The 20,414-nt window shown below is 34.4% G+C and overlaps 1 protein-coding gene across 8 annotated transcripts in view; it reads left to right on the forward strand.

The window, feature by feature from the left end:
• The window catches only part of PCDH9 (protocadherin 9), a 929,699-nt gene that overhangs the window by 78,795 nt on the left and 830,490 nt on the right, over positions 1 to 20,414 (forward strand). The window contains exon 3 of one of the 8 annotated variants that reach the window (XM_035275641.3): positions 6,693 to 6,730. The exons of the other annotated variants lie outside the window; for them this stretch is intronic. Within the exon in view, the coding sequence (XP_035131532.1) occupies positions 6,693 to 6,719 (27 nt within the window). The 3' untranslated portion in view covers positions 6,720 to 6,730. The remainder of the gene's footprint in view (positions 1 to 6,692; positions 6,731 to 20,414) is intronic. 8 annotated transcript variants of the gene reach the window in all.

Raw genomic sequence — 20,414 nt, forward strand, 5'->3', positions numbered from 1 at the left:
CAACTTGGGGGACACAAAAGGGAAGAAACAATTCCATCCCTACTTATGAGTTTGGATTTGGCAGCAGAAAAATCACAATAAATGGCCCTATTTCAAGATAGTACAGAGATAAAACACATAACTGTGATTTATTATTTTCTTAAACAAAGGAGCTATTGGTACTCATCAAATGATAAGTTTTGAATAAAATGGCCAAAGAGACCATCAAGAAGAGGACAGTCCTTCCACTGGACTTTCAGAAAGATGGGTTTTCTGGATTAAAATAGGTGAGGGCAGAGGGAACAGTAGTGTAAAGTACAATTCATATGTGCTGCATGTTGAATCTAGTCTTACAATTAAGACTAAACTAAGGTTTATTTAGAAAGTGGTCTGTGGGAAGCAATTGGAAGGCCTTGGGCAGAGGAGACTTACAAAATTGGTTAAACAGGAAAGCTAATCTTGTATATGTATGTTGGATTAAAACACATTAAAGACTAACTCTGCTTGCCAATAGTAGTGCAGTGGAAAGATACAGTCTTCCTGGAGTTGGATTAGTGAATACCTGTGTTTACAAAGGGCAAATACAAGTTACTTTATTTGCCAGTGGTTTTACTGGTAAATTTTAAAATGTGTGTGTTAGTTGCAAATGGTTCTCTAGTTATTTACAAAGTATTATTCTCACTTCTGGATATAATTATAGGCACTTATTTTGGATGTATTGTGCTTAAAAATCATATGACTTAAAATTCTTAAGGGCAAAACCAAGGAATTGAGTGGGGAATACTATGGGGCCATTGAAATAAATATGAAAGCTAATGATTGTATTTTTTATTAATATTTGTTGAAGATGTCCTAGGTTTTCATCTTTTTACCTAGCAATGCAGTAAAAATGTGGCTTAATAAAAGTAGTAATTTCTATTAATACTGATTTTTTTCTGACTTGTATGGAAAGCAGCACCTTGGGCTTTTCATATTGTTTAAAACCCAAATTATGGGCTGGGCGTAGTGACTCATGCCTGTAATCTCAGCAGTTTGGGAAGCTGAGGCGGGTGGATCCTTGAGGTCAGGAGTTCGAGACCAGCCTGGCCAACATGGTGAAATCCTATCTCTACTAAAAATACAAAAAAAAAAAAAAAAACCTAGCTGGACATGGTTACACATACCTGTAATCCCAGCTACTTGGGAAGCTGAGGCAGGAGAATCACGTGAACCTGGGATGTAGAGATTACAATGAGCACTGCACTCCAGCCTGGGTGACAGCGTGAGACTCCATCTCACAAAAATAAAATAAAAATAAATAAAACTCAAATTATGTTTTATCATCAAAATACAAACTACAAATATTTTTGCCTATATATGACCTGAAAAGACTTTAATTTTTGAAATTTTGGTTTCAAAAGTGAATATCAATACCACTAAGAAGTGCTGTAACCTTGGGTCTTAGTTTTTTTATTTGCAAAATGGAGATTAAAAAAACCATATACAATGTTCATAAGGATTAAATATGATAATTTGCATGAAAGTGTTCAGCTAAAAGCAGAGTTTTTAGAACTCAAATACCATACAAATGTATTTTTATTACTACTGCCATTACTTAGCTTTAAAGTTAATAATCTTAGCCTTTTTTATAGAAAGGAAAATCTTTTAAGGTAGAATTTTTCTTCATGGAAGTAGAAATTGTAATTCCTTTGTAATCTTAGGATAACTAGTAATCATAAAAAATAAAATGAAATTCATGACCATTAGTAGTATTTACAGTTTGATTTTCCCTTTAATGTTACTTTCTTTTGTTTGAAAGTTGATGTTTTGTTCAGATTTGTTTCCTTCCTTCCCTGTAAACATAATATAATGATAATCACAATAACGAATATTTACCGGGGCCTAACAGTATACTGTGAACTGCTTAAAATATGTTATTGAATTCTCATCATACCTTTAAAGTAGGTACTATGACTATAAAGAATCCATAAATACGCGTGCCTGTAATCCAGCTACTCAGGAGGCTGAGGCAGGAGAATTGCCTGAACCCAGGAGGCGGAGGTTGCTGTGAGCCGAGATCATGCCATTGCACTCCAGACTGGGTAACAAGAGTGAAACTCCATGTCAAAAAAAAAAAAAAAAAAAAAAAAAGAATCCATAAATAAGGAAAATGAGACTTAGAAATATTAAAATGATCATATCCAACATGGCATGCCTAGGAAGTAAAGCAGAATTCCAGCTCAGGGAGTTGGCAACAGGAGCCCATGTCTTTGCTATATTATGCTTGCTGTTTTCATACTGATAGGAAACTTTTCAAGATTCACAAATTATACCAGGATAAATTTCTACCTTAGCATTTTTAATGTAGTTATTCATCTTAATGTTTCTTCAAGAAACTTACAATATGTGGTTGGTCTATAAGGGCTATGGTGCCATGTAGTAGGTTAGAGCAGGGACTTGAGAGCTCAGATTTGACCATGAACCTAAGGGAAAGGTAAACCCCTTTGTCAATTTTGCTCTATAGTTGCCTTATTGTAGTTGCAGCCTTCTAGTAGATGCTCAATAAAAGTTTGTTCCTTGGATGATTCCATTCCTAACTAGAACTGCCAAAATCATATAATAGTTTTCCATTATAGGAATCAAAAAACTTAATGTAATACATCTTTTAAAGATCAAATTAGTGTATATTTATTAAATTCATCCTGTGACCAGTTTTCAGTGGCTGTCTTTTTGCCATTTAACATGTAGACTGAAACCTTTAAGAACATGAAACATTCAAACCTCGATCAGCTTTTTCTCAGGCTTTTAATGATAAATGAAAATATCTTTATGGCATGTGTAGAGAATGTAGAGAAGGACTTCAAAGGACATCGAAGGAAAACATGACTGAAGTATAAAATGCTAAGTTTTAAATTTAAATGAATATGTTGATTGATTCAGAAAAGTGGCAATTTAAAAAAGAACGTTGGCTTCTTTTGCCTTCATCTTTTCATTTATAATTAAAACTTGCACGGGTGTTTTAACCAAATGCTGGTTATTGCATATAACAAGAAACAACATAATTACTTTCTTCTTTTTTTTTCTTTCCTGTGACTCATTGCACATGTGCATGTTGCTGTTACCTACGAGAGGAACCAGAGTACGTCAGCTGTAAAAATCCAAAGAATATAAGTATTCCTATAATTGGTCCCTAACTGTCTGGGGAAAGCTGCTTCACACAAAGAAATGGTCTTGAACAAATCTTATTCAGTAGTATATTTCCTTCAAATCACAGAGGGAAAGAAAAATACAAATTCTAATTAATGTAATTTTGCAGGATGAAAAAAAAAAAAAAGACATGGAAGTAGCCTTAACATCCTAGATATGCTTATAAATTCTCAAAGCCACTGAGACTTAGTGAATTCTGAGGACTTAAAGCATGTTAAAAAGATAGACCTGCATTTAAATGCTGATCTCAACTTTTCACTGGGGACCACTAAAAAGCCTTTCAGAAGAAAAGACCGGGATCAGCAAAACATGAAATCATTATAGCAGCAGACTTTCTAGGTCTGCCTTATATTATACCTTTGAAAAGGACATTTGTTTAAGAATGTGATAGTTTTATCCTGCATGTAATGCATACTCATTTACTGGGGTAGTGGGTAGGAAGAGAGGAAGGATGGAATGCTTTGACAGTGAGGTCACAGACCAAAAACAAAAAGAGAACTGGCCAATACCCAAGCTATTTCTCAGCAATTTATCTGCAAAGACATTCTCCTAATACTCAATAGGGAATGTATGAACAGTGGTCATTGTAAATGTGTCCACGAAATATAAAGAAACAATTTTGGCTATGGAAAATGTAGTAATTATAGGACAGTCCCCATATTTCCTGGCTTTATTCCAAATGTACTCAATCTCAGTTATTATTTCTTTTGGGTTTTTCAAAAATTATAACTGGATAGGGCACCCTTTTCAAGCTTATTAACACAGCTCTGAACATAAGTCAAAGAGGTCACTATAATGTAAGGCAAGTACAGGACGCTGCAGGCTGCCTGAACAGGAGAGCTGAAGACTGGGCCCTGACTGTTTAGATGTAACCAAACAGCATGTTATTGCTATTCTAGTAGATACACATTCACAGCTTCATATCTGTGATGTGTACTTCCTCTCACATTTCCTCCTGCCCCAATCTCACCTCTGCTACTAAAAATACCCTAAGTAGATATGAATAGCTGCAAAGATAAAACCATTTTGTTTTTTTGAAAATTATCTCTCATTCAAAAAATGAAGGTGTGATAGAAAATTTAAATATCCTAGAATCCTATTTTCAGCTGTCAATAAGAAACTGAATAAAAAAGAAAGTGAAGCCTGAAAAGGTTGGTTTTGGAAGCTTTTTCAGATGAACTGTAATACTTGCAGAATAAAATAGTGCTGTAGGCTACATGAGGGGAGCAAATAAATGGTCCATTAGAGCAGCTTTCCTACATTGTTTATCTACTTTGTATGTATAAAAATGCTTCCACTTGCCTCTGGGTACCTATATAGCAAAATTCAGAACCATGAATGAATAACTAAACTTTAAAAAGGAAGCCAGAATCACAGTTGATTCCTGACAAACTAGAATCTCACTTCCTATCAGAAACGAGAGAAAAGGAGAAAGAAAAGCTTCAATATTTACTTTACAAAAGTGTTCAAAATAAAAACCACTCTTAAGTGGAAGTGTGTTTTGACTGAAGTAGGCTTTTCTGGCAGAGTACTTTTAATAAAAGAGAAAGAAGTTGCCAGTTATCCACAAGCATTGAAAGCTTTTCAGAATTGGAACCCCTTCATAGCTCCTTAATGTAACCACTGCCGCTTCTAAATGGGAAGAGTCTCAAAGATTCCTGGAAGGATCTATTTCGGACAGGGTCATTTGCTGGTTTCCGATGTTCCATGCATATTTTTGTGAACTTTACAAAATTTGCTGAGCGGATGATTTTTCAAGATTTTCATTGACGTAAATAATGGCAGAAAGCCTGAATCAAAATGTCCATAGGAGCAAACCTAGGGCAGTCATCCTGTTGTGTTGTTTGGTTTGGTTTGGTTTGTATTTTAGAAGTTTGGCTTAATAATATATATGTGATATTCTTCATTGTTCAAATCAGCACATTTTCACATATTTTTATATGTGTTTTATGTACATTTAGTTATTATGTATGTTAAGATATTATAAATATCTTAGTTTGTAGTAAGCTATTCTGAGCATGCAGCTTTATTATCTAAAATTTTAGCAAGGGATTTATTAAATACAGGGATTTCTGTTCTTATTCAATGTCACATATACAAAGAGACTGTTTAGCATGAATTTCCTGGAAACATTTGAAGACATTTCAATGTCATTTTATGTTGACTGAAATGAAACGTGGACTATTTTCTCAATTACCTGCCTAAAACATTCAGCAAAAAGAGACCTATTAAATCTGAAGATTAAAGGCAAGCCAGCTTTATAGCAGACAGAATTAATTCTTAAACTTATTGCCTTGCAAGTCGAGAAAAGAACTTTCTGATTATAGATATTAAGACCCTATAATGTCATCTTTCAAAAGCAAGTGTTAATATAAAATCTTTATAAAATATGATTTTGGTGTCATTTTATTGACAGATATATCATCTCTTCTGAAGTTTGAAGAATGTCATTGAAGTGACTTTCTAAACACTTTAGGAAGACTTTTTATTCATTATACAAGTGTATTATATATCCTATAAAAGTAGTACAGTAACCATCCAGTAGTAATTTGCCTTTTGAGACGGACTAGTTTGCATGAATGCCTCTCTTAATCTTTATCCATGAAAACCTTCTGTTACTTATTTCTGTATTTAAAGCCATACATCCGAATGAATGACTGAAGCTTCAAAAGATGTTTTTTGTATAGTCTACTATTTTATACTATAAAGCTATAGAATAAACTATAATGTAGGTTATGATAATTTAATAAGGTAAGATATTTTTTCTATTAAGCATGAACAGTCTCTTCTTGTTATTGAGAAATCATACTTTGTCTTAATTAAGACTCTTGAGCTTCTGTGGTACTAAATGAGGTGCATAAAATCCCTCAACATTCCTATCATGTATAAGAATGAAAGAACAAAAAAATTTGACAAGGTAAAATAATTAATTCAGAATACTTGAAAGAAACCTAAGCATCTTAATAGAGAGGCACTTCATTTACAAGCATCTTGTTCAGACTAAATCGTTCGTTCTTGAAAACTTCTTCTTTGATACCAATATTTAGACAGTCATACAAAGACAGCTTTGGACACTCATCATGAAATATGTGTTGAGATTTTTTTTTAACTGTCATCATTGCATTGTAATATGGTATGTAATAGATTTTCCCTTTAAAATCAGTTAGGAAGAAAATGAATGTCTGATTTCAGAGGACTTTCATTCCCCTGTTATTCTATGTCAGACACTAATGATGATAGGAAATCTGAAAATCTGTGAACATCCCCACCTTTCCACTCAGTCCATAGAGGTAGTTGGAAAATAGAACAATTTATGTGGTTTAATGAATACAGGAAATTATTGAAGGAATTAAGAGGGTTGAAGTGACAGGTGGGATTTAAATCACTGACAAACATGAGAGGTTTTAATTCAAAAGAATGTGACTGCTGAGACAGCATTTCCCTCTTCATCTTGGTTTTTGTATGAGGAAAGTACTTAGTGAGTTACAGAACATTTATATGTCCTCTTTGCCTGTTTTTCTCCTTAGTGTATACCATACTCAGCTTTCATCTGAAGCTTTAAAAGGTAAGTGGAATAAATTATTAGGAACATTGGATCTGATATACACAGGTATTCTTTGGACACTCTATTAACATTCTTTCATAGTAAATGAAAAAAACATCCTTCATACTGGGATTTAGGATCCTTGACATTTTTACTCTTTCAATGTCAGTTTTGTAGATAGCAAGTATCTAATGTTTTACACATTTAATTCATGTACTTGTTCCCAGAATTATAGCTATTTCTCAGTGTGAATATTTTATAAAATATATGAATTTTTTACTAATTGACTGAGACAGTATTGGACTTTGTTTTGTTTAATAACATTTTCAACAACAGGACATTTTGTACAGCAATTCTTACATAATCACTATTAATCAGGATGGAAAGCAAAGGTGGAAAACAAGAGTATTAGTCCTCGGAGATAGTTATTACAAATTTTACAAAGTTGTAGCACCTTCCTCCTCTTTCATTTTAAAACCTTTTCTTCCTTAAATTGTTCCCTGGCAAATAAGCCCATTATCACTAAAGCAAATTAAAAATTTCTTTTGGGGATTATGTGGCAACACCAGGAAAGGGAATCATGTTCTAGAGTTCTAAAGATAGTTCTACTTGCATTTTCTCTTTACACATATTGATGTTACAGTGCTCTCCAATTATACCTTTTTGCCTTTCTTGGACTAAAAGGAATTTCTCTGAGATAGTTTTGCCCTTTAGGGAGATATTGGACCTGATATATGGAAAGTGTGCTTCCTGGCAGTGTTTATTCTCCCAATACATACAGATGCATATTGCTTATGACTCACCTTAATATCTGTAGGGATGCACTCTTCAATTTCCCTTTCATAGTTTACTGAAAGAATGTAACTACCATGAATACTTAAAATGAGACTGAATTTAACGTTGAGTTTCAGATGGAGTCCTCTGTCACGAGGAGGCTACATGTATGTAGACTTTCTCTCCCCTCTTTTTGTCTTTCTCAGGGTCTGGTCTGTTGTTTGGCCAGCAGAGTGTCCCGTTCATTTCTTACTAGATTTTTGTGACTTTCTTAATAGCTATAAGCCCAACAGAGAAGCAACATCTTAGAAAGCTCTCTTATTTTTTTTCAATTTAAATCTTATAGAGTTGTTTGTTTGTTTGTTGTTTTGCCTAGACCACTTTGAAGGAAATTGGCTGAAATGGCTGAATGTTACTATTCAGCTTATGAATAAAAATGAGTGAGGGGAGAGATTACTGACCTGGTACTTGAACCATATTATCCTATGCCCTTCTGCATTTTGAAGTCAGTGTGACAGAACCATCTTTCCAATAACCAGCAGAGGGAATATTATACAAAACCTTCAAACCTAGAGCACACCAAACTTAACTACAAGGTTTATGAATTCTTAATTCCTTAATATTAAAAAATCCAACTCATAGGATTGTTTTAAAGCTCAGTTTGGGGCATTTATAAGGAAGTTTGAAGAGTAAAATTTTGTAAAAATGAGTTATTAAAATAATCATCATCTAGTTCTCTTATTGTCCAACATGCTAATAATGTATTCTTATTTAGGTATAGTTAATATACATTAGGAGAAATAAGTGTAATTTTTTTTTGAGATGGGCTTTTGCTTTTGTTGCCCAGGTTGAAGTGCAATGGCATGATCTCAGCTCACCGCAACCTCTACCTCTCAGGTTCAAGCGATTCTTCTGCCTCAGCCTTCTGAGTAGCTGGGATTACAGGCATACACCGCCATGCCAGCTAATTTTTTGTATTTTCAGTAAAGATGAGGTTTCTCCATGTTGGTCAGGCTGGTCTCGAACTCCGGAACTCAAGTGATCTGCCCACCTAGGCCTCCCAAATTGCTGGGATTACAGGTGTGAGCCACTGAACCCAGCCAGAAGTGTAGTTTTTTAATGCCTGTTTTCTCATTTCATTTTGCTCTCAGAACATTTATGAGTTTATTTTTTAGTTTTATAAAAGTTTCTATTTCAGAAATCCACCTGTAATTTTTCTAGTATTTATTTGGATTCATTTTTTTTTTAGTATTTTAATTTCACTCTTTTTTAATACCACTGTGCACTCTCACAGGTTGTCTTTGCTCGTTCTCTCACATTTTATTGAGCACATACTACACAACAAACACTTTTGCTTACTAGGAAGAGAGTAGTGAACTAAGCTGTCACCTTTATTTTCATTTAAAATTCAAACATCAGGTATGAATGGGACCATTAAAACTGTTGCTGATTTTAAAGCTATAAAATCAAAATGAATTATAAGCCCTAATTGGTAAAATACCAGTTTTTTTAATATAGAGTCAGTTTGAGAGGCCTTTGTCCTAGTTATTTCATGTAGAGCAATTTTATTTCCATAATGAATCAATGTAAAATCTTCACTAAAGCAATTAATGGTGATACATGAAAACAGATAAAATTCAATTGAAATTTATAAATTTACTAAGCCATACAAAATTTTAATTGTTTGATTTTTTTAAAAACTTAGGATAGCAGAACAATGGGATGGAAAGGGTTTGTCCACATTCCAAATCTAAATGACCATATTTCCATGTTTCCTCAGGTTTTTATATCAGGAAAATTGTTTTTCTTTTTGATGATAACATAAAATAATAGTCACCAACACCACCACAATATTTTCTAATGCAATTTGTATTTAGGTAGTCATCTGTGATTTTATATAAAATTTCAAATTCCATATTTGTAAATGATGTAGAAGCAAGTCTTATAGACAATGAAAATACAGACACTTTGTAAAGAGTTACTGATGCAGAATGGATGCTGTATCATGTTGCCTAAAAATCAAGAGTGACAAAGGAGGTGCAGTCTTTTAGTTGAGAGTCAGGATTATGATTAGTCTCCTCTATAATACAATAGTGATACATCACTCTGTTTCCCAACTTTTTTTTTTTTCTTTTAAGAGAGAAGGTCTTGTCTGGGCTCTGTGGCTCACACATGTAATCCCAGCACTTTGGATGGGCAGACCGTGAGGTCAGGAGTCTGAGACCAGCCTGGCCAACACAGTGAAATCCCATCTCTACTAAAAATACAAAAACTTAGCTGGGCATGGTAGTGGGTGCCTGTCATTCAAGCTACCTGGGAGGCTGAGGTAGGAGAATCTTTTGAACCCAGGAGGCAGATTTTGCAGTGAGCCAAGAACACACCACTGTACCCCAACCTGGGTGACAGAGCTAGACTTTCTCAACAAAAAAGAGAGAGAGGTCTCACTATATTGCCCCAGCTAGTCTTGAACTCCTGGGCTCAGGCGATCCTCCTGCCCCAGCCTACAAAAGTGCTGGGATTATAGGCATGAGCCACCACATGAGACACACAGTGTTCACTTTATAATTGACTGTACACTTTTTAATAGCCCTGTTTCCCTACCTTTCTTCCCACTACTAATCTTCCATGCCTTCTGCATTTTAACTCTCATTTCACTTTTTCCACTTACTCGTGACATTTAGCCCACTGTATTGCATATGTGCTCTTCTCTATCTCTATTTTTGTCTACCTTAAGTCTTTGTTGAATTCCAAACAAACTGATAAAGCCATTCTAAACTATTTTCTTTAGGATGCTAATTGTCATTAATCCCATTTTTATTTTATTTTCTAAATTTTTAGGAGTCTAGTTCCTTACCTCTTTTGATGGTCCAAGTTGTTCTGGAAAGATAGTTTCCAATAATACATGCAAGAGCAAAAGAGTAAATATTACTAAAAAATGAGGGAGAAAAAGCAGAAGAAAGAAAAATTAGGATCATAAAACTGACCAAGGAAAGAATATATTCCCTGAAGGACCATGTGGGCACACAGTGCTCACTTTATAATTGACTTTAAACATTCTATTAGCCAAGATGATGAGAGGAATGGGCTGCATGTGGCTCATAACATCCAGGGCATGCCTTTATCAAAATAAGAACAAACTGTTTCTTATCCTAAAAAAGGGGGAACATTTCTCCTAAAGGTATAAATAAAGATATCAGTGGAGTGGAGGAGGCACATTGGAATTAGCTGGGGTTTTTAAAGAAATATCAGGTATAGGTTCCATCCCAGATCAGTTAAATAAGGGTCTTTGTGCGTAGACAGCTAAAATTATTATTTTCTATAAAGCACTGAAGGTAATTATTAAGTGTCCTGAGGTTTAAAAACACGGACTTTCTCTATACCTCTAAAAAGAGGACTGGTTTCTAGACTTGAAGTTGCTAAAATACCATTTATATGTGCTTGTCATTATCATTCTCCCGGGTTTTCTAATTTAAATCAAAGCACTTGAATTAGTTACTTTAAAGGTCTTTCAAATTTTATAATATTTTCCTTTTTGTTTTTCTGCTGGTAAACTTACCTTATCTTAGCTCTAATAGCTTTTGTGCTGTGAATTTTCCAGAAAAAGCTAAGATATGCATGGATTACCACCTGTAGCCCTCATAATTAATGGTCAATTCTGGCAATGTGAGCCAGACACTTTGTATGACTGAATTCTGGACCCCAGGAGGTACATTTAGTCATTCAGACAATAATTGACTAAAAGTGTTCTTGTCATAAATCAGTAGCTGCTGTGCTAGCAAGCATGCTCTTTTCTGATTTAACCCTTCCTTAAACCCCAGGAATATTGTTGTTTAAAAAAAATGACACAATGGGGGCATGATCAGAAAATCACATTTTCATAGCAGAAGGGAAGTAGCTGATGGTATTATCCTATGAAGGTAGGTGTATTTCAGAGAAAGAAAACTATTCTATCCTGTCACAAAAGTAATTGCAAGCATCAAAAAAAAAGAGGACTTGAAAAATAATTCAGTTGGCTTAATTATCAACTGTTTATCATTTGTGACCAAATATCAGCTGATGGGAACTGCTTTGGAGTTAATGAAAACATAGTGACTTTGTTTCAAGGGTTCATATACAGAGTCAGATTGGGTACCGCAGAGCAGATGTCGTGCTATGGTGCAACCTGAACCTATTACGATTGCCTCTCAACTGGATTGGGTAACCAGATGTACAAGTTGTGCACTTTGAAAAGCAAAACTGCTGATTATCAGGACTCTTCTAATTTTAAAGGAATAGTAGTATATTAGAGATACGTTTGAAACCTTATGATAATGCATTTCAGTAGCTACTGCAAACTCAAGAAATAGCAGATTATAAGTAAGTTCCTAAGCGGTTTCATTTTAGTCACAGAGATTGGAGAGAAAAAGAGATGAAGTCAGATAATGTTGTATTATCACTCTGTTAGTTTCACTGGTAACTTCTGTGCTGGAATCAAATAGGGAATTTGCTCTGATTGCAATATCCAACTGTGCTGAATCTCTGAGCGATTAAGACTTGGTAATAGCGGTGAAGAGTCAATAAGGCTGCTCACAGATTCAAATGGCAATGTTGAGCAGTCAGAACAAAAACCAAATTATTTTAATGAAGCAAATTTGATTCACACATAGTATGACAGCCAATGTCAGAAGAAAGTCTTCAGTTAATATTTCAGATGGTTATGTTATTACTTGGGTGATTTGACAGAATTCACCATGGCTTATGCAAAATAAGACATGGCAGATGTCAGGGCAAAAGAAGGCACACATGTGATGGGATTGACTAGAGTTTTGCCCTTGAGAATTGAAGGGAGTGGCATTCCTTCCTGATTCAGGTATTATCTTACTGCTCTGGATTTTTACTACACAAGATTCATTTTTTTCAGTCACATAGATATACATACTGTTGATATTGTTTTACATTATTTTACCTAAAACAATAACTGTTTCCCTTTGTTTCCTTGGTGAATTTCGTGTGGCTTGATCAAAGTATTTAGTTACTCTAATATGTAGGCTATTTTCAATAATATATCAACATATTAGCAATAAGTTCAGTACTTCTGTTAACAGTGGAGGGTATCCATGTTCTTGGCGTCTTGAATAAAGAATTGGACAAAACACACAAACAAAGCAAGGACAAAGGGATTTACTGAAAGTGAAATACAGTAAAGGGATTTCAGTAAATTCAGTAAATGAAATTCAATAAAGGGATTTACTGAATATGAAAGTACACTCCACAGGGTGGGAGCAGGCCTGAGCATAGGAGCTCAAAAAACCCCGTTGCAGAATTTTTGGGAGTATAAATACCCCCTACAGGTTTCCGCTGTTTACCTGGGGTATGACCTCTGTAAATGGAGAGGATGAAGTAAAGTTACAAAGTCATTTACTTGTCCTATGGCCTCTCAAGAGGGTATTTCCTGTCATAGCTGAAGTGTGAATCAGCTTTATGTTCCCTGCCTCAAGACCCAATTTCCCTGCTTCAGTTCAGATCAACAGGTGGCACAATCTATAAATAAAGCATAACAAAGTAAACCTGTTATAATAATATTTTGACTATTTCCTACCATTTACCTAAGTCACATGAATAATGGACATCTTGTATTGTGTGCTTATGGTATGCTAGACAATATTCTAAACAGGCCATATATTTCAGCCAATTTGGTTCTCAGAAAACTTCAGTGAAATGAGGATGTATCCTTTTTGTTATTTTATACAGGAGGACATTGAGGATCAATGAGACACAATACTTTGCTCAGAATCTTTCAAATAAATAGTAATGATAGAATTCAAAGCCACTTCATAAGATATAGAAGTTGGCGCATTCTTTTTTTTAATTTAGCTAAAATGGACTTCTTCCCAGTCAACTAAAAATTCTTACAAATACCACTTTAGGTAAAAAAATCTCTCATTCTCTGTGTCATAGGACATGATTTATGCATGACTACTGAAAATAAGACTGGAATCAGATTGTTTATGGGCATTCCTTTCAGCTTCAAAAATTTTTAGAAATTTTTGACATAGAATTGAACATATTTCCTTTCCTTTTTTGGACATTTTTGAGATGTGCTTTTGTGTGTATGTAAAAGCCAAGTAATCAATTATGGACAAAGAAAATCAAATAATCCCTGTGGCTGATGACATTTTTAGGCCAAACAACTTTTTTAGTAGCTGGAAGAAACCACCAGAGAAGGAAGAATATCCTTTTATTCCTGTATATAAATAGCACATAAGTAGCTTTAGCAGACTCTGTAACAATGGCACTACCTCTCACTATTGCAGACAGAGCTGAAAAAAATGTGGATAGGTTAAATGTTCTAAAATGTATTATAAAATTACACGTCTCAGAAGCTGAAAGCCAATTTCCATTACAACATAGCTCTGCTGTGTGTAGAAGTTGAGTCATCTCTATTTTGGTAACTGTTCTTTATCACCAAAGATAATTCATGCTATATTTTCATCTTTATGATGGAGGCAAAAGGATCACCCCAAAGTTTGTACCTACTAAATTGCACTTGACAAAGCAGGCTGAGGATATAGTGACAGATACTCTGGTGCATTTCGTTGAGCTTACAGTTGGAAGTTTCAGTATAAAAGATTTGATTTAAATAGATTACCACCCAGTTGTCTTCCTTATATTACTGTCTGAATACGACTTGGCTTACCCTGGCTCTTCACAGGCAATGATAAAATATTTACCAAATAAAATGATTAAATCAGAAGTCCCAGCTTTTCATATTGCTACACAGTAACACTGTAGGATAAATAAATATAGTTTTCATAAATCATTTTATACAACCTTTTATTCATAAATACGCATAAACACATTGTGTAAAATGCAGTCGCAAAGAAACTAGAGCCACAGATATTTTGATGTCTATTACTATTATTATTATTATAAACTAATCTTTAGTTCTTTAAATATTTCTTCTTAAATAAATCCATTCAGTCCATTAACCATAGTTAATGTTTTCCCACTGGTTTGTACATGTCATAGCTGAAGACCGGTGTAGACCAGCGGGGAAGGAAAAAAATAAAAATTAGTACATTAATGAATTATTCTCTGTTCTACTTTAGACAAGTTAATTTTCCTTAAATTATCAAGTTCTGTCTTAATCATAGGTCATTTGTGGTTATCAAGAAATAAATGTTTTTATGTTTGGCCTTCACAGTCTTATGTTTCCCACTAAAAGCCAAATTCAATTAGTCCTTTAACACCTAAAAAAAAAAAAAGAAACTAATCTTTGTGAACTATCAAGTTAAGGTCCAAGTGATTGATGGACACTGGAATTTAGTCTCCATTTTCTGTATAACGTAACTATTGTTATGACTTAACATTTGTAAAATTTGAAAAATAAAAAATTATTTAAATTTGTAAAATATAAAATTAAGATCCAAGTGATTGATTCAGACTGCAATTTCAGGCTCCATTTCAAAGAGATTAGACCATAATATCTGTCTGAACTATAGCATTTATATAGAGTTTAGCTAGCCTATATTTCTAGTGGGCACGATTAAATATAGCATATTGAATTCTCAAAGTACAAACTCTCCCCAGTTTTCTTACTCTAGTATTATATGATTCAACAATCTCAAGGGACCACATGCAGGTCTAGACAATAATGTCATGCGGAACACAGGCACACATGAAGAGAAAAAGGTACTGCAGGAAAGGGTTGATTCTTCACCACCTTATCACTTACACACTCACGTGTCATGTGACAATAGGATAAGTTCTGAGAAATGTGTTAAGCAATTTAATCGCTGTGTGAACATCGTAGAGTGCACTTACACAATCCTAGATGGTACAACCTATCACACACCTAGGCTGTGGTACAGCCTGTTGCCCCTAGGCTACAAACTTCATGTTACTATGCTGAATACTATGGGTGGTTATAACACAATGATAGGTATTTGTGTGTCTAAACCTGTCTAAACATGGAAAGAGTACAATAAATACAGTATTATAATTGTATGGGACCGTTGTCAGATATGCAAACACTGTCAGATATACAGTCCATCTTTGACTGAAACATTGTTATGTAGCACATGGCTGTACTTAAAATTTTAAGAACATTCAGTATGGCTGGAGAGGAAGTAATAGTAGCTGAGGAAGCACCATAGCAGAAATATCAGAGAGACCCTTTCTTTCTTACTTTCTAGGAACAGAATATGTTATTGTAAACGAAGGTAGCAAAGATTCTTCCCAATCAACATGACCAGGTCTCTAATTCCCCCACTGTTTAAGAATGCATTATATCAGAGAAAAATGTCTGAAAAAAAAAAACATGCCAACACCTCTTTTCACTTTGCAGATGTACTACAATTTCTCCTAATTCTGTTTTTCTGCAAGTAGTTTTGTTTTTAATTGATTCCTTTAAACTTACTGCATGCATTTTTAAATTCTCCTTGTCCATTCTTGTTGACATCTTCCCCTCAGAACTCTGCTATTTATAAACCCCTGATTGTTGAGATCTCATAAACACTGCCCACCCATGTTCTTACTGTAAAATTACCTTGTCTAGTAAAGTACTGGCATCTGGTGAGATGTTCTTCGTAATTTTAGAAAACCTTTTTTATATGAATCAAAGTGAGAAATATTCAAAAGAGGAAAAAAGAAAAAAAAAGATGCTTATAAAATGAGATCTATGGGGCAAAAATGAAGAGAGATGTAGAAAATATAAATTGGATACACATAGCTAGAGTTTAGAATTCTTTTTTCCAGCTCTGCTTTGAGGCCAAATGTCCCCTTTGAGCTGATTGTGACATCCCCCTTAAAGGGCCTTTACTATCCCCTAAATGGCAAAATTATTAAACAGCAAAAATAATTAAAACTAGAAAATATTGTTAACAATATATTTTAACAATTCACAACATACATTTTGGTGTTTCTGAAAGTGTGCAGCATCTTGCAATTAATTACACCTTAAAACTTAATTGATAAAATGTTTAATGGCAGGAGATCATAATAAATTGTATAAATGATGGTATCATAAAATCAATGAAATGCATTATCATTAGCAATAGTAGATACTGTTAATCTTTCTTATGCAGAAATAATTTGCATAAACCTGAGCATATTATACAAGGGACTGGAAAGTTTTCACTTTTCACTTTTCATTGCTACCCTTTAACTACATACAGCTCCTTTACAGTTTCTATGGTACAAAAAATCAACCAACACACCATGACTTTTTCTTTTTAACTAATCAGTCGTTTGAGAGAGTTTTCAACCTAAATTTGGATGGCAAGTCAAGTAGTTTAAACTGCCATCTTATTCATGCCAGATGCCACTTTTACATTGTTTTAAAAGCTTCTGGAGTGTATTTATAGATGGTTTGTTTGCTCTCAAGCATGTTTCTGAGTGTGTGTTTGCTGCTGTTTGGCAGTATTTTCAAATGTACTGTAGCAGGAAGCCACCCCAACTCAGCCTTATATTCCTGAAAACAAATGTGCTTTTGTATTTAAAAATACAGAAGGGAAGAAAAACAAGCTTTAAAATGAAGAAGAATGTATATGGGTAGAGGAAAAGGCAGCAAGAAAGAACTGGCTGTGGGACCAAAATTCTCTGATTCTCTAGGGTCTTCTCAATGCTGCATGAACAGCAGGGCTAGTCATTCAAGATCCCTTGGGGTGACTGTGTATAGGAACCATGGTGAATTAGAGTGCCAAAAAAAAGAAAAACCCAGCTTATTCTGGATTATTAAAACAGCTAATTCTGTCATAAAGGGTGATTTATATCACTTATTGCAAGTTTGTGTTTTTATCTAAATGAAGTGACCTATATCTAAAAACTTCAGGGAGTGTTTTGAATTTTAAAGCATCCTGAATCCTCATCTTTACTGTATTTAAAATGGGAAAAGAACAGGATACAACAATTAGGGCTTTAGTTTTTTAAAATTTAATTAGATATTTTGTCAATGCTGACTTGCATGGTTATATCATAAACACTTGGAGGCAACCTTAGAGGATTTTATTTTTAAAAACTCACATTAGGAGAAGTTAAATCGTTCAATATCAATTTTTAAATATGCAGAATTTTAAAATCATCAAAATCCTGTTGATTTTGAGTGGGATTAAAAGTGAAAGTCCTGTTTTAATAAACTTTCACTTCTATGTTTTGTGGTTTTGTTCGTTTGCTTTTTGAGGCAGAGTCTTGCTCTGTTGCCCAGGCTGGAATGCAGTGGCACCATCTTGGCTCACTGCACTCTCCGCCTCCTGGGTTCAAGTGATTCTCCTACCTTAGCCTCCTGAGTAGCTAGGGCTACGGGTGCATGCCACCACTCTTGGCTAATTTTTTTGTATTTATAGCAGAGAAGGGGTATCACTGTGTTAGCCAGGTCTGGATCTCCTGACCTTGTTCTTCGCCCGCTTCAGCCTCCTAAAGTGCTGAGATTACAGGCGTGAGCCACCGTGCCAGGCCCAATTTTTTGTTTCTTATGAAATTTGACTATGAACATCTGTAGGTACCTTTAGGTAGAAGTTTTCTCCATTCCAGCTTCACTGTGGATTTCTTATGTGAATCTAATCTAAATTAGTGCATGAAACAGTTGCTCCTTCTAACATTGCTTTTGATTAATTTATTGCATCGAGTCAAACTTTAACTATTAAGATATTTTCTGAGCCATGTTTTTTTTTATAACCTTTCATTTCTAGATGAGCAACACAAGAAGAAGCAACACAGTCATTTAGATAAAACACAAGCTGCCTGCCAGGGATCCTGGGTTTGTTCCAATTCTCCTCTTAGACAAATCTTTTATCTCCCTTTGATACAGACCAGGGTACTATAGTGCACTAAACTAATGAAAAGAGGTTGTCTTTTTGTCTAATGCTATGACATAGAATTTAGATTTGAAATTATAGAATTACAGATGGTAAAGAGTCCTATATTATGTAATCCAACTTTTTTAAGCAAAGTGAAAATTCCAATTCAGAATTCCATACTGTCTCATTCAGCCTCTATGCAAATGCATCCAGATGTATGAATTCATAATTTTTAAAGGAAGCATATTTTATTATTGGGCCTCAGTTGTAAATAAAGCAAAAATCTTCTCTGTTATTTTTATCTGTCGTTGCTATTTCTATCTTGTGAAACAAAAGTGGATAGAACAGCTTCTATCCAGTTTAGGGCCCACCAAATTTTGAAATGGCTTATTAAGACCTTCTTTTGTCATAGAGATGTCCAGAAGTCATATGTCAACTTTATTTTATATTTTATTTTTTGAAATCTTGCCTTTCTTCTTCAAAAAGCTGATACATAGATTGTATGCGCACAGGAAGGCCCAGAGACAGTCTAGAAGTGACAGAGTACTGTTTGAAGTCTTGCTTCTCATGATTTGGATACCCAATCTTTTTGAATTTATCTTTTGATGAGCATCAGTGAAATACTGTACAAAAAGATGTCATTTTTAGCTCTGGTACATAAAGTGAGTATTTCAGGAATTCAGAAAACATACAGAGTAGTCAGGATAGGCTTTCTGGATATAATTGGATCTGAGCAGGGCCTGGCGGAATGCAAGAGTTTTAACTAGAAGTAAGGAAGGAAAACATTTTTATTCTGTATGACATAACACTTTTTTTATTGAATTCTTGAATTTTATTGACCTCCTCTATATGAAGAACCTCAATATTTTTGACATAGACTTTGTCAATCATGTCTGTAGTCATGTAAAGTTCTTGTTTTTTTAATGCTATGCTCTGTACTTGTCATGAATTTCTAATAACTTCCATCTTATTGATTTTGACCCATGCTTACTGTCTCATAGAATTATTTTGAATTTTTTCTGTCATCTGCCATTGTTGCCGTAAACTGTGTTTTACCATCTATTTGACACACATGGCTTCTACTTCTTAATTTATTGATTTAAACATGGTAAAAATATAAGATCTTTGAATTGCACTTTTGGTGGGTATATGTACTAGAGGGTAAACTTTATAGTGAACTCACCTAAGAAATTTCTAGCTGGAGAAACCTTGGGCAATTTCTTGCAAGATATACCCTTTTAATTGTGGACTGAAAGATGAACAGGCATGGGGGAAGATGTAGATGGGATGAGGGGTTTATCTCCAGTGATCCAAGAACACATACATTCTTGGAGATGGAAAGGCACAGTAATGTAGTTCAATGGGAAAACTAGTTGCTAATCAGGAAGAAATGAAAATTGAAACTGAATAGTCATTCTTCTCTTGTTTTTATAGACAAGAAACTCTCCAACTCCACAAGTTTCCTAAAACTTACCACTAGAAACTTTCGTCATATCTAGAGGTATATAAGTCAACATGCTGGATAATTAAACTGGACTGGACCCTTGAGTCTTTAGTCCTTGGGAATGGAAACCATCTGCAGAAATTCTATTCTTTCTGATAACAACAGCAAAAATTCTAGGTAGTCATTTGACTGGCTTGGTGTCGGTTCACACAGTCAAACGTGCTGATGGATGGATAGACAGGCACTGAGTTCTTATTGAAAAATGGTCTTCTATGATCAGAACAAGGATGGGATATGCAGGGCATTACAACGTCTGTTAGAACTGAAATCATATACGTAAATCCAACATCTCTGTCTCAGCGGCACTTGTTTCAGGTAGCATCCTAAAGTCCACAATGTGCTGTCGATCGTAATTGAAGGTAACTGTTGAAGTAGAAACTAAAAATTGTGTGAAAATAAGATAAAAAGGTAAAGACATGTACTTAGTTTCTTTGATATGTTATTTCTTTCTAAAACATTCTCTTAATTTTTTTTTTTTGCTACATTCCCTATAATTGCTATTAATGCAAATTGAAAAATAGCATGACACCATGTTGAATGTGCTATTTTTTAACCTGGTTTAATTTTAGAAGCAACAAATTGTAAAATTAGAAATCAAGATGTCAAAAGTTCAGAAATGCATGTATTTAAAATAAGGATAATTTTCTATATT

Source organism: Callithrix jacchus, chromosome 1, assembly GCF_049354715.1.
Source record: "Callithrix jacchus isolate 240 chromosome 1, calJac240_pri, whole genome shotgun sequence".
Lineage (NCBI taxonomy): Eukaryota > Metazoa > Chordata > Mammalia > Primates > Cebidae > Callithrix > Callithrix jacchus.